The sequence below is a fragment of the Rhipicephalus sanguineus genome, chromosome 11, assembly GCF_013339695.2.
Source record: "Rhipicephalus sanguineus isolate Rsan-2018 chromosome 11, BIME_Rsan_1.4, whole genome shotgun sequence".
Lineage (NCBI taxonomy): Eukaryota > Metazoa > Arthropoda > Arachnida > Ixodida > Ixodidae > Rhipicephalus > Rhipicephalus sanguineus.
The window spans coordinates 3799009-3818839 of record NC_051186.1 but is presented as its reverse complement, the minus strand read 5'-3'; the positions used below and the strand labels follow the sequence as shown (position 1 = coordinate 3818839).

Here is a 19831-nt window from a genome sequence, read left to right as displayed (position 1 = left end):
ACTTCAAACTTGCACCTTTCATTCTTCTTCGATTCTTTTCCTTCATTTACTTCTGCGTTTCCGTCATCGGCCGTGGTACGGTGGCAAATGACCCTTAAAAGTGATTCTGCTACAGCCTGAAGCAGCGTCTGCGGGAAACCTGCAATTCGGAGTCGACTCACTTGTGAAGAGAAACTATCATTGACATAGTGGTGACATGACTTGGTTAAAGAAGACCTTAAGCATGACACCGCCATGCCCCTCTTCACAAGCTTCGAGTGCGAGGAATCGAAAGGCAATAGGGCCTTGTTCGTGCGTGGCGAGTACGACCAGAACAAGTGTTTGCTGTCCTTAAAAAACAACTTTAAATCTAAGAACTGCAGAGATGCATTGTCAGGCAATTCAAAAGTAAAATTCAACTTAGTTGCTGTGGATTTAAAAGACTGAAGAATGCGCTTAGCTATCTCTTCAACGTCATCATTAGAGTCAGTGTTTACAAGTATTAAAAAGTCATCTACGTATCTACAGACACGAACAATGTAATCGTCAGTAAGGACACGGGACAACGAACAATCTATATCAGCTAAAAATATCTCAGCGAGCACTGGCGCTACGCAAGACCCTATACATATGCCTCGTTTTTGTACGTAAAAGCTCTCCTAGAAACTCACAATCGTAGATGTAAGGTAGGTCTCCAGCAGTTCCAGGAATCCCCCTACCGAGACACCACTCGAGACACCACTCAATTTGTGTATAGACATGTGTCCTTAGCGCAGTTATAATTTTTCAATTATGTCTTACCAACTAGCCCCCCAACGTACGCTTCTCGAATGTTTTCATCATCTCGAAATAACGAAGGTATCACGGCACTAAACCTCATTTAACGAAGTTTTCCCAGAAATCAGTCAGTAAAAATGCCGTGATTTCTGCCTAAGTTTCACAATGACAAGATTTTCTTCGGGGTGCTTTGTAACGCCATCGCTTTAGAACATCTAGCCGCCCATGGTCACGTCCGTAGTCTTATTTTCATGAGGCTGCACGACGCACGGAACAACGGACTTTACAGTCGGTAGCGCTTTCACGTACAAAATGGCGGAGGCAGCGATGGTTTGTTGACCCTGTAAATGCTCCCACAGAAACACGGTGGTTGCGTTCGTTATTTGAAGCTTTATGCGACAGATGGCACCTATCGTGTCCTCGCAACTTTCTTGCTCTGCTTGCTCGCACAATCACTGCATTCGATCTCTCCGTCTTTGCATACCGGCACCTTGTAATAACTTAACCTAAGTCTCCCTTGCCTGTATTGCCCGGACATGGGAGACTCCTTGTTCGGGCTACCCTCGCGGACTCTTCACATGTCAAGGCGCATCTTAGTGGTAATAAAATGCCGCGGTAGCCTTCGGCTGTCGCTATGCTTCAGTTTTAGATATAGAAGGCGCGAAACAATTTTTTTCTCGATTTTACGAACTTCTCGATATCAGGAAGGAATTTGAGCGCTGTCATCACATCGTTAAATTGAGTTTCAGCTGCATTTTCAAAAGTATTACATGTATACACATGAAAGACATCTGAAAGGGACCACAAACTCACCATGTTTATACACCCTCTGCAAGTGTTGAATATGTGCCCCTTTGGTGACACCATACACGTCTAGACGATAATCGAGCTCAGTGCATACATTTTGTAGCATAGTGCTGTAAATTGTCCTCGCTGCACTGATGCGTTCTTAGAGGACGACTAAGAATTGCGGTAGTGGGCGTACGTAAAGAATGTCCTTAACGTACGCCGAAAGGAAGAAGCCGCAGGGCTTTAAATCAGGACAGGTCAGGGGAACAAAGCTAGGCCATTCTCTCTCAATCCAGCGATGTCTGAGTTCATCGTTTAGGTAGCCACGAACTGCGATGTGCCAATGAGGGGGTGCCCCGTCTCGTCGGAAGACAAGATCCCTGAAGCCAGTAGTCAGTTCTGGGTTGCGGGAAGAACCACAACTACGACACATCCAGGTAGTGTTCACTGGTCACAGTTTGCGCAGCAGAAGAAAAACGGTTCATACATATTTGTTCGTGACACTGCACAGAAAACATTCATTTTTCGCGAATCGTTTTCAATTGTCAGGGCTGGATGTGGATTTCCCTTGCCCTAGAAATGCAGATTAAACTTGGTGAGTTTGTGGTTCTTTTTGTATATTGTTCATGTGTGGATGTATATACTGTTGAAAATATAGCCTTTTCAAAACGAATCAATCACTTATCCTAGCCCTATATTTGCAGCGATGTGGCTACCGTAGAGTGAATAAGCGACTCTTTTTCGATCTAAAGCGGCGACCTTTTAATACTACAAACGAGAAAGCCTTCGTCGGAGGTGCAGTCGCGAAGGCGTGTGAACTCTGTGAGTTTGTGTATAGACATGTGTGCATTTTCGTTACATGTGATGGTAGGCTAAACTACAGCCGGCTATTCCACTATGTAGCACGTGTAGTTAATGTGTTTCGACAGCCAATTTGCCTACAAATATGCTTATAAATAAACTAAAAAGCGACACACTCAGTGGTTAAACTATAAATATGAAAATGTGCAAAAAACAAAAACAAACAAATACAATCAGAAAACATCGAACCATGGGGACCAGGGGAAGAGACCAATGTACACGTGTTAACGGGGTCAAGAATTACCCCGCAGGCTTTGTGAAAAAAAAAACACATACCGCGGAAAGCAGACACTGCTAAGAAGAGCTCAGCCAGACATTGCAGTTGTGCTCGGCAAGGAGAGCTTAGAAGCGGATTGCGAAGTTGGCATTTTCTCAGACGTGCTCTTTTCACACAGAGACACGTGCGTACACTCTTCGGAGCTGCCGGCGCCTGCTGTTTGACGTCAAAAAACAGATAGTACGCTTTTGGCCAATAGCCGACATTAATCAAGAGCGCCGTTTAGATCAGATGCGCTTCTTGCCACGGGGTCGGCCAGCATTACACAGCAGCCACATTAGCGCGCGCAAGAATCACAGCGGAAGAGAGCCATCACGCGTCATCACGCGCGCTGACGTAACTTCTTTACCCAGTGCTCGCTGCGTAGGTTCCAATGCTCGTCGGGACGAAAGCGAGCGCTTAAGCGTGCGATAAATCGCTGTCAATCCGCTCTTTTCATTGCGATAGCAATTATATGGACAGTCTCGGCTGAATTTTGCCGTCGCCGTCATGCACCGTATATGTATAAGTATTTATATATATATATAAAAGGCCCAAAGAAAAATAATTCAGAAAAATGCTTCCGAAGCGCGGAATCGAACCAGGGACCTCTTGCTCCGCAGCAAGTGGCGCTAACCGCTACGCCACGAAACGCAGATCCTCCGCGTAGCTAACGGCGAGCGTTATATACACACCCTTTGCCGCTGGACGGACTCAGAGACGGCCGGCGCTTATAAGCGTTTCTTCATTACCAGCGAGATGGCGCTAGGAGCACGACGGGCGCATTTAAAAGTCGTCGGCGAGCTCGCTCGCTTCTTATATTTGCGCAAGGAGAACCTTGCCCTTCCGCTGTCTGCTCGCGCGGTTTTCTGGTGGTGAGGGGAAGAAGGTTGTTTCAAGGTTTCACCGTGGTGTCCGCGCTCATGTTACGGAGCGTACGAAAGTCACTCGAGCAAGGGTCGCCGCTAAACGAACAAACAGACGATGAGCGCGAACTATCAAGTGTCACAGCTCGACACTTGAAGCACGCTAGTTTCGTTCGCTGCTTCGGCCGCCTTTGCAACAGGAGCGCTGTTCAAACTGAGAGTATCTATTGGCGGGCCTCACTTCGTATAGCATTAGTTTCTTGCTATCGCATTCATTGCTTCGCCCTTGCGGCGGAACTGTGACTTTTTTGAAGAATTCGAGGATTTGCGGCAACCGATTCGTGAGGCAATAAACGCCGATACTGCGGTCTTTCGATAATTTCTTGAAAAAGGAGTTCAGAACCCCATCAAAGTGCAGGTACCAATTCAGTACGAACGGCACTATGCGTAAAAGACACGATGGCCTGTTAACATGCCGTCCTTGCATCAGACAAACAATATGCTTAGTTAAAAAAATCTTCCCGTGAAATCTTGGTAGTTGCTAGCTATAAGGAAAAAAACGTAAAGCTATCAAATCACATTTCTGTTTAGAGGGGCATAAGTACTCTTCGCGTACTTTCGTAAAACAATGATCCCGTTTGATTAAGCTGCTTAATTTATCTCGAAAATGAAATGGATGCTCGTTGTGTTTCAGACATTTTATGAGGAAGTGCTCTGCATAGCACAGGTGAAATTTCAAGTTGTTTCCAATTTCACACGATTGTAGATGGAGAGATGCGTAGGACAGTGTAATCGTGAACCCCGAGTCCAAAACACTGCCAGCCTTAATGTTACAGAAAACCGTAGAGTGCACGCCTGTTCAGATAGTGTCAAAGCGTCTATTGGGAAAACCGAGAGCAGTTATGGCGCTTGATTTGAAGCTTCCTGGTTCCCGCATCCGCCTAAAAATCCACTCAGCAAGGAAGCATTTAGATGCAACACCAGGCATCCGTAGCCATTTGAACGGCAGAACCAAATCTATACTTGGTGGCATCGATTTAGAGACGTCTGTCGCAATTGGAAGCGCAGGGTCGGAACAAAGCACCTGTTGGCGTTTTAATTTCTCATTCGGTACGCAGGTCTGGAGCTCTACGAGATGATCCCGTCGGGGAAGTGAAGGCGTCGTTTCAAATCAATATGAAGCACAGCGCAATTAAACACGCCAGTTTTACGGCCCACTACGATCGCCCGGTAAGGTTTCATGAACACGTGAAGCGTACAATAACAGGTACGTGCTTATGAGGGAGCGGCGCGGCACTAATTTAGAAACGCGGTCAGTCTCGAGGTCTCGCGTTTGTCGTCGCCTTCGTTATACTTGTCGTTCTCGCTTTTCACTTGGAGAAACGAGCGAATACGGTATATTCAGGTACGGTATACGGTGTTTTCAGGTTTTTATTTCCTTTTTTTTCTCTTTTTTTAGCGAGTGATATCGCAGCCAGGCACCGGTCAAAGGACCTTGTACGTTGCTCAGCGGCCCCATCTTACGGACTCCGCGAGAAACGGAAAAAACGGGCAACGAAGCGCTGCACGCGGTGGCAGCGCCAGATGCAACGCGAAACTAGCGCACTACTTTCGCGCGCTTTTCGAAGGTCTTTCGTTGCCTCGAATGAAGTTTGTAGGCATAAGCGTGCGCAGTGTTCGCCATCGGGGGGAGGGGGGAGGCAGAATTTTAGTTGCAGCGCCTACTCTTCCCCCGCTGGTCGAGTTCAAAACACAACATGCTTCACAATGGGCGAAAAACGAAAAATGAAGCGACGATCGGCTTTTCACTTTGGCCGGCCTTTGATCCATGGCTTTCAGAGAGTAAAGATAGGAAGTAAACAGTTCTTGGAATTTAACATGAGGGTTCTTTGGCTGACATTATCGTAAAAAAAAAACCTGCGTGGTCATAACCCTGCTGTGTAAACAATGGCGGGACACATCCGACTAAGTAATAGTATGGGGCAGCCCACTCCCCCCACCCTTTACCCTACGTGCTTACGGGGGGGGGGGGGGGGGGGCGGCCGCCGCCTTGCCCCCTCCGCAGCTATATCCCTTCCCCACTACTTAAGCTTTGTAAATTCAGATATACCTTCGATGTTGTATTAAGCGTCCCACATCCTATGTTATCATGCTGATGTAGACGATGTTGCAGATCACGTTTAACCGATGTGTGCCTAATCTTCTTCTTGCCCCCATGTGGATATTATTTATGTATTATATTACTCTCAGATGTATTATATAACGTATCCAGACGTCTGAGCTTCCAGCCTTCTTACTTTGCTGTAGTATTTGCTTGTTGTAATAATTTTCCTTCCATCTTCTCACCTTTAGATTGCACCTCCTTTCCACGATGTAATGCTCGCTCATGGGCCCTGAAATGTACTCAGAATAAGTAAACAAATAAATTTGGCAAGAGCAAACTCATAACATTAGAAAAGGGGCGATAATTTCAGCTGAGGCTCTATAAAATTCGCAGTATTTTACTGAATACTGAAGTAGTGAAATTAGGCCTATATACAGATCCTGGGCCCTCCGACAGAGCCAAGACCGTTCGTTCAAATCGCAGGACGAAAAGTGCGGAGAGGAGATCCTCCATCCCATCACCCCGTGTCTGGGCCCCATGTCTGGGCGCCTTACCATCTATTATGATGAATTCCTATCAACTACACCAACCTTCTGTCGTTCTAAGCTTACTGGTTCATGGTTGAAATATATTATTTTGCACAGCAAGAAGGGGATATCGCTGCAATAATATTAATAAGACTGTTGTTGCAACCATTGCTTTGGCCGTAGGTGTATAGGTACCACGAAAGAACGCGTTGGGGGTTTTTCGCCAGGCTTACGTAACGCACCGAGTCAATGACGTCCAAAACTCTGTCCATGAGCGGCTGCAAAAATATGACTGCATCCTGCTGGGCGGACAACCCTAATACCTGCTTTGAAGAGGGCAGATATCACGTCTTTCTTTCAATTGTTCCTCGGCACACTGTGTAACAGGCTTACCGTTGATGTATGCGGTATCCCAACGCAGTCCCTTGGCTAAACACCTTACGACACTATGGAGAGGAAGGCAGTCTCTCAGGTCCCACCAACGTGTGAATGAATGTCGTTTCAGGAGCGCGTACAATGAGGTAAGAGACGACTGTGCATCAAAGCGCTCACTTGAAGTCTTGTTTGATTCAGTCTATAAGGATTATATTTGAAGCATATATTTCCCTATATATTTCGGTGCTCTTGCCCCGAGCCGTCGCCTATACCTCGTCATATGTCTGGCATTGCTTCCGGATTGTGCAGAATGAGCATTACCCCTTCATTAAAAATTCATGCGGCCCCTTTTGCATTCGCTTAAGATGACTGGAAGGCGAAAGCCATCTTCTTCTTCTTCTTCTTCTTCTTCTTCTCAGTCGATTGTATTGATCTATCTGCCTCCCCCTAATGTTTTCTGCATCTAACATGGTTTTGCACTGCCTCCAGGACCGGAGGCTTTGCAGCTTTCTGCACCTCACGGGGCCTCGCAGCAGTGCCTGCGAGATCGGCCAACGTTTGAAGAAGCGACTATGTCGCGTGATTGAGTCACGTCAGGTTACGTCACAAATTTCGACAATGTGACGTAATTATATTCATATGATGGCTTCATCACACGATGATGACTGTTTGCATCACTTCGTGTTGAGGCCGACGCCGCCGACGGTCAGTTTTCGTGTTTGATGAGGCATCTAAAGCTTTCGCCATAATAACTGCCAAACTACTATAGAGACCGTGCAACAGCAAAAGCAATGGATAATTTCCGGGTTCGAAAAAGGATTATTAGTGTTCGGGAGAGCAGCGATGGCGTCGGACATCACAGTAATGACAGCTTTATGATCCAGCGTGACGGACGGCCAGCAAGATATACGCCGCAACGACCCAAATTCTTGTAGGGCCTGCGTATGCCGCTGGTCACGACAGGCAGATGGCCCGCACGAGGTCATCCGGAGATCTCGGCGGGCAGCTCTTTACTCCCAGACGAACGCCCGCTTGACTTTCCTTTTCATAGGCGCCTTCGCTGACCTGCTGGCGGTCTCGACCTGTTACGTGAATGCGACGCCAGTATTCACGCACGACCGCTGCCCCTATCGGCTTGTTACGCTTTCCACCGTGCTGTTTCCAGAAGCAGGTAAGCAAAACAAAACATCGAGACAGAAATGGAAACGAGAAGAAAGAAAGTGAAAGAAAGATACGGAAAAAAAAACGTGCACCTGAGTGTAGGCGATGGGCGTGACGAAGAGAGAGAGAGACGCTGGCGGAAGAGACTCGTTTAGATGTGCAGCAATGCTTCACCAACAGAGGGGGCGGGTGTACGTACGATAACACAGAAGATGTGTATGCGCAAGAGCGATTAGGGTCAGCCCCTGTAATAGCGCGTCTTGGGCGTCGTGCGTGCGCGCACCACTTTTACTACTGTGCACACGCCGTCGGCGACGGCACGACGCGCTTTGTGAGACGAAGGGCGACGCACGGCGCTTTGCTTGCCGGCGTGAGGCACTTCCTTCCGCCGAGGGTAAACCCCGCCGACGGTTTTTAAGGAAGTGGCGCTGGCGAAAACGATTCAAACAGCGCGCGGGTGTCACGCGTCATTTGTGCGCGGCTTAAGTGTAAAGAGCTTAGAAGAGGCTCAGTTGCGCCGCAAGGGCGAAGACATGAATGTAATAGCGACAAATTGAAATGTTATACGAAATAGTGCTAGCGGCTAACACCTTAAGGATCGGATCTCGCGTAACTCTAGAAAACGCTTGCGTAAGGGAACACGGCCGCTCCAGTGAGGGAAGAGGTTTTCGTACTGTCCGTCGCCTCAACGCGAAGTGCTTAACCTCAGCGCGCACGATTGTAGGGGCCGCCTACTCACGTCTGTCGAAATAGCGCGTGCGACCACGCCCTTTTGATAAATGTGCGCAGTTGGTGCCGCTAGAGTCACTGTATACGGCTCCTTTAGGATAGCATATACAGTAGGTCTAGGTGCCGCAGTGACGCAGCTCCCCCAGCACCCCTTCACGGTCCTTCGAAGCCGGCCGGCACGTTTCATCGCTGCTTGAGCCGCGTCCTTCTGCACACTTCGCAAGCTTTCGCTCCCACATAGAACATACGACGCGCGCGGCGATGTGAACGACTTCGACTTTATGCTGAACATGAGAGCGACCGAAAAAAATGCGCCTAGAGTGTCCATACCATTGCCATTGCAATGAAACTCCTGTGTACGAGCTCCCAACTGTGCGGACGGTGCCTAACGATGGCACATGATTTAAGATATCCCGGGATTGAGCATGCCTCGATGTTTGCCACGGACACTCAAACGTGGGATACCTAAAATTGCTACGGTTGGACGTCACGTATGCTGTCCAGAGCGTGACGCGCATGTAACCAGTGAAGACGTAGGTGATTATTGACTCTACAGTTGGCGATGTCATAGTTTTTCAGTTATTTGTATTAATCGATACTGACACAAGCTGGATAAGATTGAAAGTAAACGAGCGGGGGGAGGAGGAGAGCGCTAAAACGAAGACGTGGACTAGCGCGGGACCCACCATAGTGGTCTAGTGGTTATGGTGCTCGAATGCGGACCCGCAGGTCGCGGAATTGAATCCCAGCCGCAGTGCCCGCATTTTCGTTGGACACGAAAATGCTTGAGGCCCTTGTACTAAGATTTAGGTGCACGTTAAAGAATACCAGATGGTCAAAATTTCCGGAGCCCTGCACTACGGTGTCTGTCCTAATGAAATCGTGGTTTTGGGGCGTTAAATGCCAACAATTATTATTGATATTATTAGTGAACTAGCGCGGGCAAACATTATTAATGCAACACTAACTAGCCCAAGCTAATACGGCGATCTGGGCGAGTTGGTGTACTAACATCTTCGGGAAAATGTGCAGCGCGGCACGGACGAAGGACAAGAAACGCACGACACGAGCGCTGACTCTCAACTGAAATTTATTTCGTGCACAAACATAAAACAAAAATACTTAAACCACATGGTGATTGCCAGATAAACAAGAGAAACGCGGGAACATGCCATTCAAAAATTCTATTTCTTTTTTGTGCAGTGCGATAGAGGTTTGCCTGATACAACGAGCGGCATCCAGGTGCATATGATAAGCCTCGATTATCTCACGGCTTGTTTGATCTTTATTTCTGTACACCACGGCTGTTTCTTGAAACAAGGGTTCACACTTGCATCTGCTGCAGTGGGCGGCCAAATTAGAAGTCATGGAATTTTTTACAGCACCGAAGTGTTCTCTGAGGCGAATATTCAAACATCGACCAGTTTGCTCGTAATACACCTTGCCACAAGAGAGCGGAATTGCATAAACTACCCCAAAGGAACAAGAAACGAACTTACGCGTGTGCTTAACCTGACACGATGTGTTTGGCTTGCGCTTAGGTTTGTTGGCCAGATGGCATAAGCTGGATAACCTGTCCTTCGTCCGTGCCGCGCTGCACATTTTCCCGAAGATGTTAGCCCAAGCTACCACGCTTCTAAGTTGAAAGCAATGGCCCTTTTTGTCGACCACAACACAATGAAGAATTTTTGCTAGTAACGGCAGTCCACGTTTATTTCCCTACTCATTTAATTACTTAGTTACGAACTTTAGTTTTTCCTTGGACGTTAGAGCTTGCTACCTCAGGACAGCAAATGCATGCTAAATACGTGTTCGCCGTGAATCTTATAGCACAATATACACTGACACTGTGAAATTTTTATTCTCAGTTAACTTTTTCACTCGTTATGAGCATGGGTTTCGCGAAGGCTTATCTTGTGACGCAAAATTAATACTGCGCATTAATGACAGCAGTTCTAACGCGGGTTTAAACCTTCCAGACGACGGCCTCGTTTAAGACATCGGGAAGGCTTGTGACAAAGTACGACATCAACGATTCCTTTTAAAGCTTTATCGCCTGAATTTTAATCATTCTGCTTTAGGCTAGGTTAGCGCTTTTTTGACTGATAGGGGGCAGTTCGCTTGCGCTAACAATTATTTTTCTAACAGAAGCCCTGTTCGGTCTGGTGTATTTTAACACATTGTCTTTAAACCTATTCTTTTTCTAATATACACCACTTCTCGCCCCGTCAATATATTATCTAACATGCGTCTTGCGAATTGTTTATCGTGCAGCAATCCGTGTCGATGATGACCACCATCGCTTCAAGATCAAGATCGAGGCCTCGATAAGATCACTGCTTGGTGCGGCCAATAGATAATGTCACTAAATGCTAATAAAACATTACTAGTTTCTTTTAGAAGAAATTTTACTCAACCGAAAATTTTCTGTGCAACGCTGACATTTCTTGTGTCGATACGTGCAAGTACCTCGGCGTCACCACTTCAAATTAGCTTTCATGTTCCTATCATACTACAAACATCATTAACAAAGCTAATCGCACCCTACGATACTTTCAAAGACACTTGCGTCTTGGTCCAGTAAAACTACTAGCTTATCTAACATATGTTCGTCCTAAGTGGGAATACGCATGCTCAGCTTGGGACCCACGTCGATAATCTTCTTAAAGTACTTGAAGTGGTACTAAACCGCGTAGCTCGCTAGATCTACTCCGGTTACGCATTTCACACTAGCGTTGCAAAACTAAAATCGGAAGCACATATTGGCAACCTGTACAGAAGACGCCTTAGAATAAGGTTGAGCCTTTTTTTTACAAAATTATTCGTTCCTCTCTTAGCACCCCGTTAGTTTTGCCAGCTCATCGTCCCTCCTGTCACACGAAGCACACAAAAGAGGTGCACCTACAGCTGGCACAGACTGTTGCGCCCCGAGAATGTACTGCAAAGAAGGAGCACACACTAATAATTGTTGGGGTTTTACGTCTACAAACCACGACATGACTTTGAGAGACGCCGTAGAGGAGGTATCCGGAAGTTTAGACCACCTGGGGTCTTTAAAGCGCACCTAAATCTAAGCACGCAGCCCTCTGGCATTCCTCCGCTCTCGAAATGAGGTTGCCGCGGCCAGGATTCGATCCCGTGACCTGCGAGTCAGCAGTGAAGCACCACAGCCACTAGACCATAGCGGCAAGTGCTGTTGCTTCTATGTGAAGCCTTCAGGAGGCTGAAACACATCGCTCAAAGCCGCTGTGCTCAACTCCGATGCGCATGGCTTCGAGTTTTCCATCGAATCACTGTCACTAAATACAAGACAATTCCTCATGCAACACCCCTTACTGGGCTATTTGAGGTATTAAAATAATAAGAAATAATGTGGCGCCATGACAGCGACGCATAATTTCTTTTTATGGAAATCCCGGAGATGTTCCGTTTAGTTTATTTAGCATTCTTTTTCAACAACACTGTTAAAGTACAATGATTCAATATTTTCATACAATGGTGACGGTCAACACAAAAAAAAATGCAAATCTGATTAAAGAGTGAAAAAGATGCAAGGACAGGAATTGAAAACTGCAATAAAGCAGCTTGACCAGATTAGTGATCCTGAGCAGTTTGGCCGCAGACACGTAATCATATAGGAAAAACAGTAGCAGCGAGCAAACATGAAAAGTACAAGCAAGCAAAATACAAGCAATCAGCAAATTTAGCATCAAAATGCAACTACAGAGAAAATGCAAATCGGCAAACGCTGAAAAATAATGTGTACATGCGGGATTAATAAAAATGCCAAGAGAACAGGGTAATGCAGAAGAAAAAAACACTACACAAAAACCTTTCGCATATTGAAAACACAACTACATGAAGAGCCCATGTTATACATGTACATTTAAAAGAGCAAAATGACCTTCTAATCAAACCAGATATATTGAAATGTCAAAGGAAAAATGAATTTGTATAAATAATACACTCTAAAAAAAAGAAAGAAAAAGAACTCAATACTAATAAATCGCATTCAGAGACGCTGTATGGAGATTCTAATTAAATATTATTTCCACTGCTTCTCTGTCAACGTATCAGCCGTAATACCTTTTTATTTAGGGAATTCAAAAAGTTTGGCATGACATGCTTAAAGGAGTACTGACACGATTTTGAGACATCACAAAAGGGACACTTCTTGTTTCCTGCGTAAATGCGTATATGCTCCCTTTATCAAAGTAGTGCCAATCTGCACTGCTTACCGTGCGACCTGGTGACACGACGAAGGCTCACTTTCGCTGTCACGGCTGCCTGAAAACCATTTCACTTTCGACTGTGCTGTGTTTAGCGTATGGCGGTGGATTAAAACTCGGAATACTTCCTCGTCGAAAACCTCGTCGAAGACCATCACAGGACACTCGTCCGCACATGCGGATTGCATGCTATCCCGGGAAAAAGGGTCACCGTAGGTGTGACGTCCTGCGTTCAGCATTCGAATAGAGTTGGCGACATTTTCGTTGCCTGTGACAAGAGTAGTCAACATCAGCCTCCCGAAAATTTTAGGGAAAGCGCACCAAGTCATTGAGAATTAACGACGCTGAGGCGTGAGAGAAAGTCAGTTGTGAACTCTACAGGCCTTATCAACCTCGTCATGCCGAGGAAGTAGAACTACTGTGAAACGTCTGTCAGCTCGGCGTTATTATTCTGGCGGGCTGCATGTTCAGGATTATGAAGAGGGTTATGATGAACACGTACGTGGCAAGAAGATAAAGAATAAACATGAGGCTTGCAGTCCTTGCACTGACTCGTCCATTTCTAGTCCGTCTATTAAACTGTCCTCTATTTACCAGGCTTGAACAGTGCGCATTTCCTAAAATGTATGCTAATGAATACTCCATTTTTCCGACGAGCTGACGAGGAAGTTAACAGTCAGGACGCGAGAACGTTGGGCCCCTGAAAGACTACAACTAAACAGAAAAGGGGGAAGCGCCTGCCTTACACTGGCCTCTTCCAAGTAAAGTCAGCTGCGACTGCGCTGTAAGTCTTTCTGGAACCAATTATTGCTTGCGATGATTTACATAGTTATGTTTTAATATTTGTGGGCTGTGTCGGACCGGTAGGTCTTTTTTAATGCATGTTCGCAATTTCAGGGTTGTCGGCCAACATGCAACGCATTGTCGAATGTGGATTACAGAGATCAGGGAAGTCACTGAGTAACTGCGTCCTGTCTTCATTGAGACAAACACAGAGCGCACTGATACGTCAATGTTACTGACCATTTTTGTAGGTGTAATAATGAGAGATACGTAATCAGCATGTACATTTGCACACATGACTGTCAGCATGGTATGTGTTCTGTTTCTTGGCGGACAGGTCTCTTGACGGTTCTGTTAGCGGTGTCGGCCGCTTATCTGCGCTACAAGGACTTTCTAAGGACGTGGCTCCGTGGCCACGGCGTTTCTGGTTTGGAGTGGTGCGTCGCAGATAACGACACGGAGAAGCTGTTCGACGTGTTCGTCTCGTTCAGCAGCAAAGACGTCGAATGGATACACGATGAAATCGTTCCGGGACTGGAGGCTATGGACTTTTCGTACTGCACTTACGAGCGAAACTTCAAGGGCGGCTATCTGCTTCAGGATATCATTCGTGATGCTGTCTCCTGCTCGCGGCGGTCGCTTCTTGTCCTTACAGAGTGAGTCGCTGATCCTTCGTGCGGGTCTCAGTAGGGAAGGGCTAAAATGGAGACATCGCAGACAAAAGTGGGGCATGCACCCACGAAGACGATCGAAAAAAAGAGAAACATGCAATACAAGAGCATACCTTTGTGTTTTCTCTTTTCTACGTCAGGACATCCCAGTTCTCCCTGAAATGAAAGGATAGTTACGTACTAAGCAGCTAAACTTCAAGTCGTTGCGAACAATACGTATACCGCAGTAGAATGTGGTAGCAATCACTTGCGGTTTTATTTGGCATAGTAGCTAAGTGAGCTTTTGTTGGTAATATTTCCTGTAGATTGAAGCATCTGCATCCGCACTTGGCACCTATATGCTTCATGTGTATTCATGGTCGGTAGGTCTGTTCCTGGTGCCATTAGCTCTAGGAAACATGTTAGTTCGGCCTTGAATCAATTGGTAGTGAAAGAAAAAAAATTGAAACCAAGAAATTACTTTTGGACAGAAATGAATGTGTCAGTATGGTGATTTCTTGGATAGATGGTAATAAACTAATTTTAAAATGTTTTAGTTAGATTGTCGCAAACTCTGGCTGTTACATCAAACATACGAACGACGAATTTTGTGGCTATTATAAAAGCAAGAAGGATATATAAAAGTAGCACGGAAGTATCTTTTATTCAGTTATAACCCTTAATCTGACTGTAAACTCGACATGCTGCGCAACCAGCAGGAAAGAAGGAGGGAGACAGTAAATAGCGCAGACTCCCTCCTTCTTTCCTGCTGGTTGCGCAGCAAGTCGAGTTTACAAATATGAACCAACTAGTCTGCAAAGAAGTATTGCTTTAATATGACACCGCTATTGCAGTAATCCAAAGAGTAGCCGAAATTTTCGAAGTGAGGTTTCAGAAATACTTTTTTTTATTTACCACCCCACGTCGATCTATGAAGTGTTTGATGGTTTCATTTTCATTGCAGTTATAATATTCAGGGTAAGGAACAGAACCACACTTGCGCAGAGGAAATTTGCTGGCTGGTATTCAGGAACGCAATTTACTTATTAAGCTTGAAAATTTCTAGCGCGACACCATAGGCTGTTTGTTGAAAGGACGCCGAAGCTGCTGACAAACTGTGTTGTTTGGGATTCGAGATTTAGCATGTTATTCCTATATATTTCGAGATATTATTATATTGCAAAGGACTCATAGCATCAGGAGTGGTCACTGAGGCATCATTGATGCTGCCGCCGGTGTGTGCAGTGCATCTTTAATGCTAATACAGCGTGGACTGGGACCCATACGAAGCGGCGAAGGCATACGCGATCGGGCGCACAGGTATACTATACGATTAGGCATCAAATGGCTCTGGCGTCGTGAAAGCAAAAAAAAAAAAAAAGAAGAGACGAGGACTCAGTCAGCATGACCGCTGAAGAAATTGTTTACGATGTTAGCTGTAGGTGCTTGAATGATGGCTTTTATGTCTGCCTGGAATATCGGTGTAAGTTCGGGCAGTTGAAGCGAAAACTACCAATTTAATGATGTTGAGCAGTTGGTAATTCCGTCACTCTCTTCTCTAACAGCCATATTTGGAGGCTATAAAGGCGGGTATTTATCAAGCCGGTTCGCTATGCGATCATCAGTGTTTATCGTTTTTTGAAGGAAATGATTTATCAAATTCAATTGCCGTCCTACGGTATGGCGAAGCTCTGAAAACTACAACATAGATTAATAATCCTAAGGGTTATAGTAGCATCCGTGAAAAATTAAAGGAGCCAATATGGTCGAGAGCACGGATTAAAATAAATATTGCTGCTGGCTCGGCAAAGACCACATATTGGAGTGTGCCTGTGGGGCGCCATAGAAGCTTCGGAATGTTCCTCATATGTGAAACGTAGCTTGTGCAGGAGGCAAATTACTCCATGGAAAATTGCATTATTACTTTAGAATTTTGGCACTTGTGCGCGCCCCACTGTGCTTCATTCTTCATTTTTTCACCAATATAGGTTGGCAATGGTAACAATATTCATGATGGGGCCACCGCGTTTAGTCTTCTTGCTTCCTCTTGGGTCACGTAAGGAAACCTATTCGTGGTGAATACATCGGCTACGATTTTGTGAAATAGCGAAATATTTCTTGTCCCTTGGATCTTGTTCATTGACTTCAGTTCTGGTGCACAGACGTGCACCACTTCATCATCACCGCTTGCTAGCGGCTTCAAAAATGCAATGTTACAATGTTACAATGCACGTTACATAGCAAGAAGCTGGTGTTAAGAGCTGGAGCTGACGAAGGCTTCGACTCACTCGTGCAATGTGACGTCATAGAATGGATCACTGAGCGATAAACACAAAATTTCAGATGTACTGCAAATCCAGAGAAGAGAAATGTTCACGGAAAGATCGAGGATTGAAAGGATGAGAATGTGCTGAAAAGGTAGCGTCGCTATAGGCAGGTCTTCGTCAGAGCAGAAACCGACAAACACGAGCCCACTTCTCGTGATGTTGCCATGGCAAAGAGAAGTCAACTCGTCGCAATGTTGACTCCAGCGACATTCTGTTCGTCGTTTTCTCATCAGGGTCATTACAAGGCACAAAGGAGAAGTTGAACAGCAGCACCTACGTAAGAAATCCCATTCAGTTTCCTAGGATTTCCTTATTTGCCATGGTGTTCTGTATTAGGAATCTCTGATAACTTTGGCGCATATCATGTCTTTGTATATGTATGGGTATCGGTATGCATTAGTACGCATTCAACTTTAAGTACTAACTGTGAGACCTGTACGAGCCAGGACAAAGTAATATTTTGTTTACAAGCTCTTGCCAAACTCTAGTACTTCTTAACAATGTAGCTAGTATTTCGTTGACTGACTAAGGAAGCACTTGTTGCGTATGCACGAAATGGTTTATTCGCGTCTTTAAATGTTCTTATGACTGCCACAACGCTCATCGTTCGCTAGTGCGGTCTCAGAGCCGCGATGTTTGCAAAGGTGCTGCTTGGTCAGTGGACTATAAAAAGGGCGTCTGGCCCGTAAACGTGGATCTCGCAATTATTTTTTCCCACTTGTGTAAAGCACCGAGAATGTTACTGGTCCCTTCACATGAGAGACACCCTGTATCTGTGCCTACCTCTGAAAGTTGCAGCTGGTTATTTAGCCCTAGGAAGTGTTAAAAGAAACTCAAGTTTAGTGTACTACGCCTCAGGAATTTCTTGGCGAGTGAGTGGTGCCGCTTCGAGTTCCGGTTGGCACACCAGCGCGCTCTTCGGGACAACATCAACCGGCTAGTCATTGTCTTGGTGGACGAAATTGACCCTGGTGAGCTCGATGAAGACCTGCGGCTGTACGTGCGGTCAGCGAACTACCTGCGTTGGGGCGAACCAAACTTCTGGGACAGGCTAGTGTACTCACTGGACACGAAAGAAGCCCAGAGAAAGCTTATCGTCAAGAGGGGCCCTGTGCACATCACCTCCAATGCTACCGACGACATTGAGCTGAATTAGCTCATCTGGTGCGCACGCTGAGTTCATCAAAGAAAGAGTGTTGAAAACTGTAACACGGTTGAAACGTGCTCAGATGGTAATTGGTCGAATTCTTTGTCTTTCTCCGTATTCTCCTCACGTGATATGCTTTGTTTACACAGATCATGTAGGCTAGGAATAGTTGAGCACCACAGCCCGTGGTGCTGATCCCTTTGAGTGCATCTTACTATACCCATATTTAAAAAATAATCCTTGCTTAAACATATGGAAGCGTACTGGGTTGTGTGAATAAAACATTGAGTTCAACTTAAGGAAACAGGGCACTGACGCTATTATGGTGGAAATCATGGCATAACAAGAAGCTGCTTGTATCGCCAGTATGCCTGCCCTAGAAGCTAAGTGACTGAACTGTTGGTTGGCAAATCTCGACTAGCCGTGTTCGATTTCCAGTCATGGCGGCAGCATTGTTGCGGGGACGAAATGCAAAAGCAGCGATGTACTTAGATATAGGTGCACGTTGGTTAAGCCTAGGTCTTAAGAATTGTACGGAGTCTCCCAAAACGATGTTCCTGCATATCATATAGCGATCTTTGCAGGTAGAACCAAGGATTTATTTATTTCTTTGAGACAGCATCACGAATAGGCCTGGAAGATTGCACGCTATTATCTAGGTAGCACCGAAAACGGCTTTACGTAACTGAGAATCAATTTCTGTTCGTAAAATCCAGGTTGCTTACCATACTACATAGTCGAACATGTGATCGCTCGTCCGATGAAGACGAAATGAAGGGCGTAGTTTGACTCAGGCCATCCGCTCCTCAGCCTCACTGAACGATGTCACCGACAACTCTGTTCATTATCTATCCGCAAAACTGTCTTTAATAGCGCAACTATTTTCCGTCTGTAATTATGGGTCTGCAGTTCAACATTCAGAAACATTTTGAGACGTCTCCAGATGACAGTTCAGATAAACGTCCTCAATGTCGACAAACGCGTCCTCTTCAGCGCGAAACAGAGTACACGAAATTTTAAAACGTTCTTGACTAATCACTTTTTTAACACGAAAGTGTTTTATGCCGGGGTCCACCACGGCTCCACTGACGTATTTCCGTCAGGGATATGGCATTGTAAAATATGCAGACTAACAGATGGCAACAAAGAAACTAGAACAAAAGGTTCCGTCACCGGGAGTCGAACTTACGACCCCTCGCCCCGCAGCGCGCGGCGCGAAACGACTCGGCCATAGGCGGCACGTTCTTCACCATACCAACGGTGAGCTATTTACATACACCATTTGCCGGTCGCGGTATTCAGAGATCGGTGGCACTTCAGCGTGTTTTCGCTGTCACTAGTGAGATGGTGCGATGGGCTCGAAGGGCGGTCTGTAAAGGTCGTCGCCCCACGCGTTGCGATGAGCGCGCGCCTCTACAGGGCGTGGTCGCTCGTGCGCGCGCGCTCATCTCGTGATGGCGGCCGTTTGTACGTCTTGTGGTCTCACCGCAAGTTTGCGTTGAAGATAGAAAGAGCACGAAGATCACTTCGCTCATTGCAGCGTTTTCACTGTCGAGCTCTGACAGTTGTTAGTTCGCGCTCATCCTGGGTGTGTTCTTTCCGTGCGTCCTTCCTGCTTGAGCAGCGCGTGGCAAGTTTCGAGCTACTTGCCGTTCTTCGCGTGACATTGCAATTTGTTGCTATAGCATTCATTCCTTCGCCCTTGTGACGAAACAATACACAACAAACGCTCAACTGCGTCTGTGATGACACTTTTCACTTTCGTGTTATACCGATTGCTATGACAGAGGGATCAGCCATGTTTCTCAATTATAGCGCGGACACACCTGTAGTTTTAAATTAACAACACTGTTCTCACTCTCTCTCTCTCTTATAAAGTGCTGGCAGATCAAAATAGTAAAGAAACCATCAAGAGTGCAAGACGTGCGGCAATCCATGAGAGAGAGAAATGAACTTTATTTTTGACCAGGCTCTTGGTACTTGAGCCCTAAGGTGGGTGGCCTCCTCAGTCCAGGTAGCCATGGCTCGCTGCCGCCGCCCGAGCCCTGTTCACCATGAAATATATTTTTTACTGAATGCGGACTTCCTAACTATCGGGATTTAGAAACTTTAATCCCAGCCATGAATGCCTACAGGTTCGCAGCCAGAAAATGATTTCGAAAGGGTGGGGGGGTGTAAGACGTGTTTTGATATGTGTTCTTGCGTGTGTTTGTATGGGTGCGCGTCTTTAAGGTATACTAAATAAAGAAAAGCTCGGGACAGTGGGGTTGG

General features: G+C 46.0%; 1 protein-coding gene across 1 annotated transcript; it reads left to right on the top strand.

The window, feature by feature from the left end:
- The first annotated feature begins 234 nt into the window (after positions 1-234).
- LOC119374228 (toll-like receptor Tollo) lies at positions 235-17578 on the top strand. The gene is made up of 3 exons (XM_037644307.2): positions 235-319; positions 13774-14092; positions 17272-17578. The coding sequence occupies exons 1-3, from the start codon at positions 235-237 to the stop codon at positions 17567-17569; spliced, it is 702 nt and encodes a 233-aa protein (XP_037500235.1). The 3' UTR covers positions 17570-17578.
- The last annotated feature ends 2253 nt before the right edge of the window (positions 17579-19831 follow it).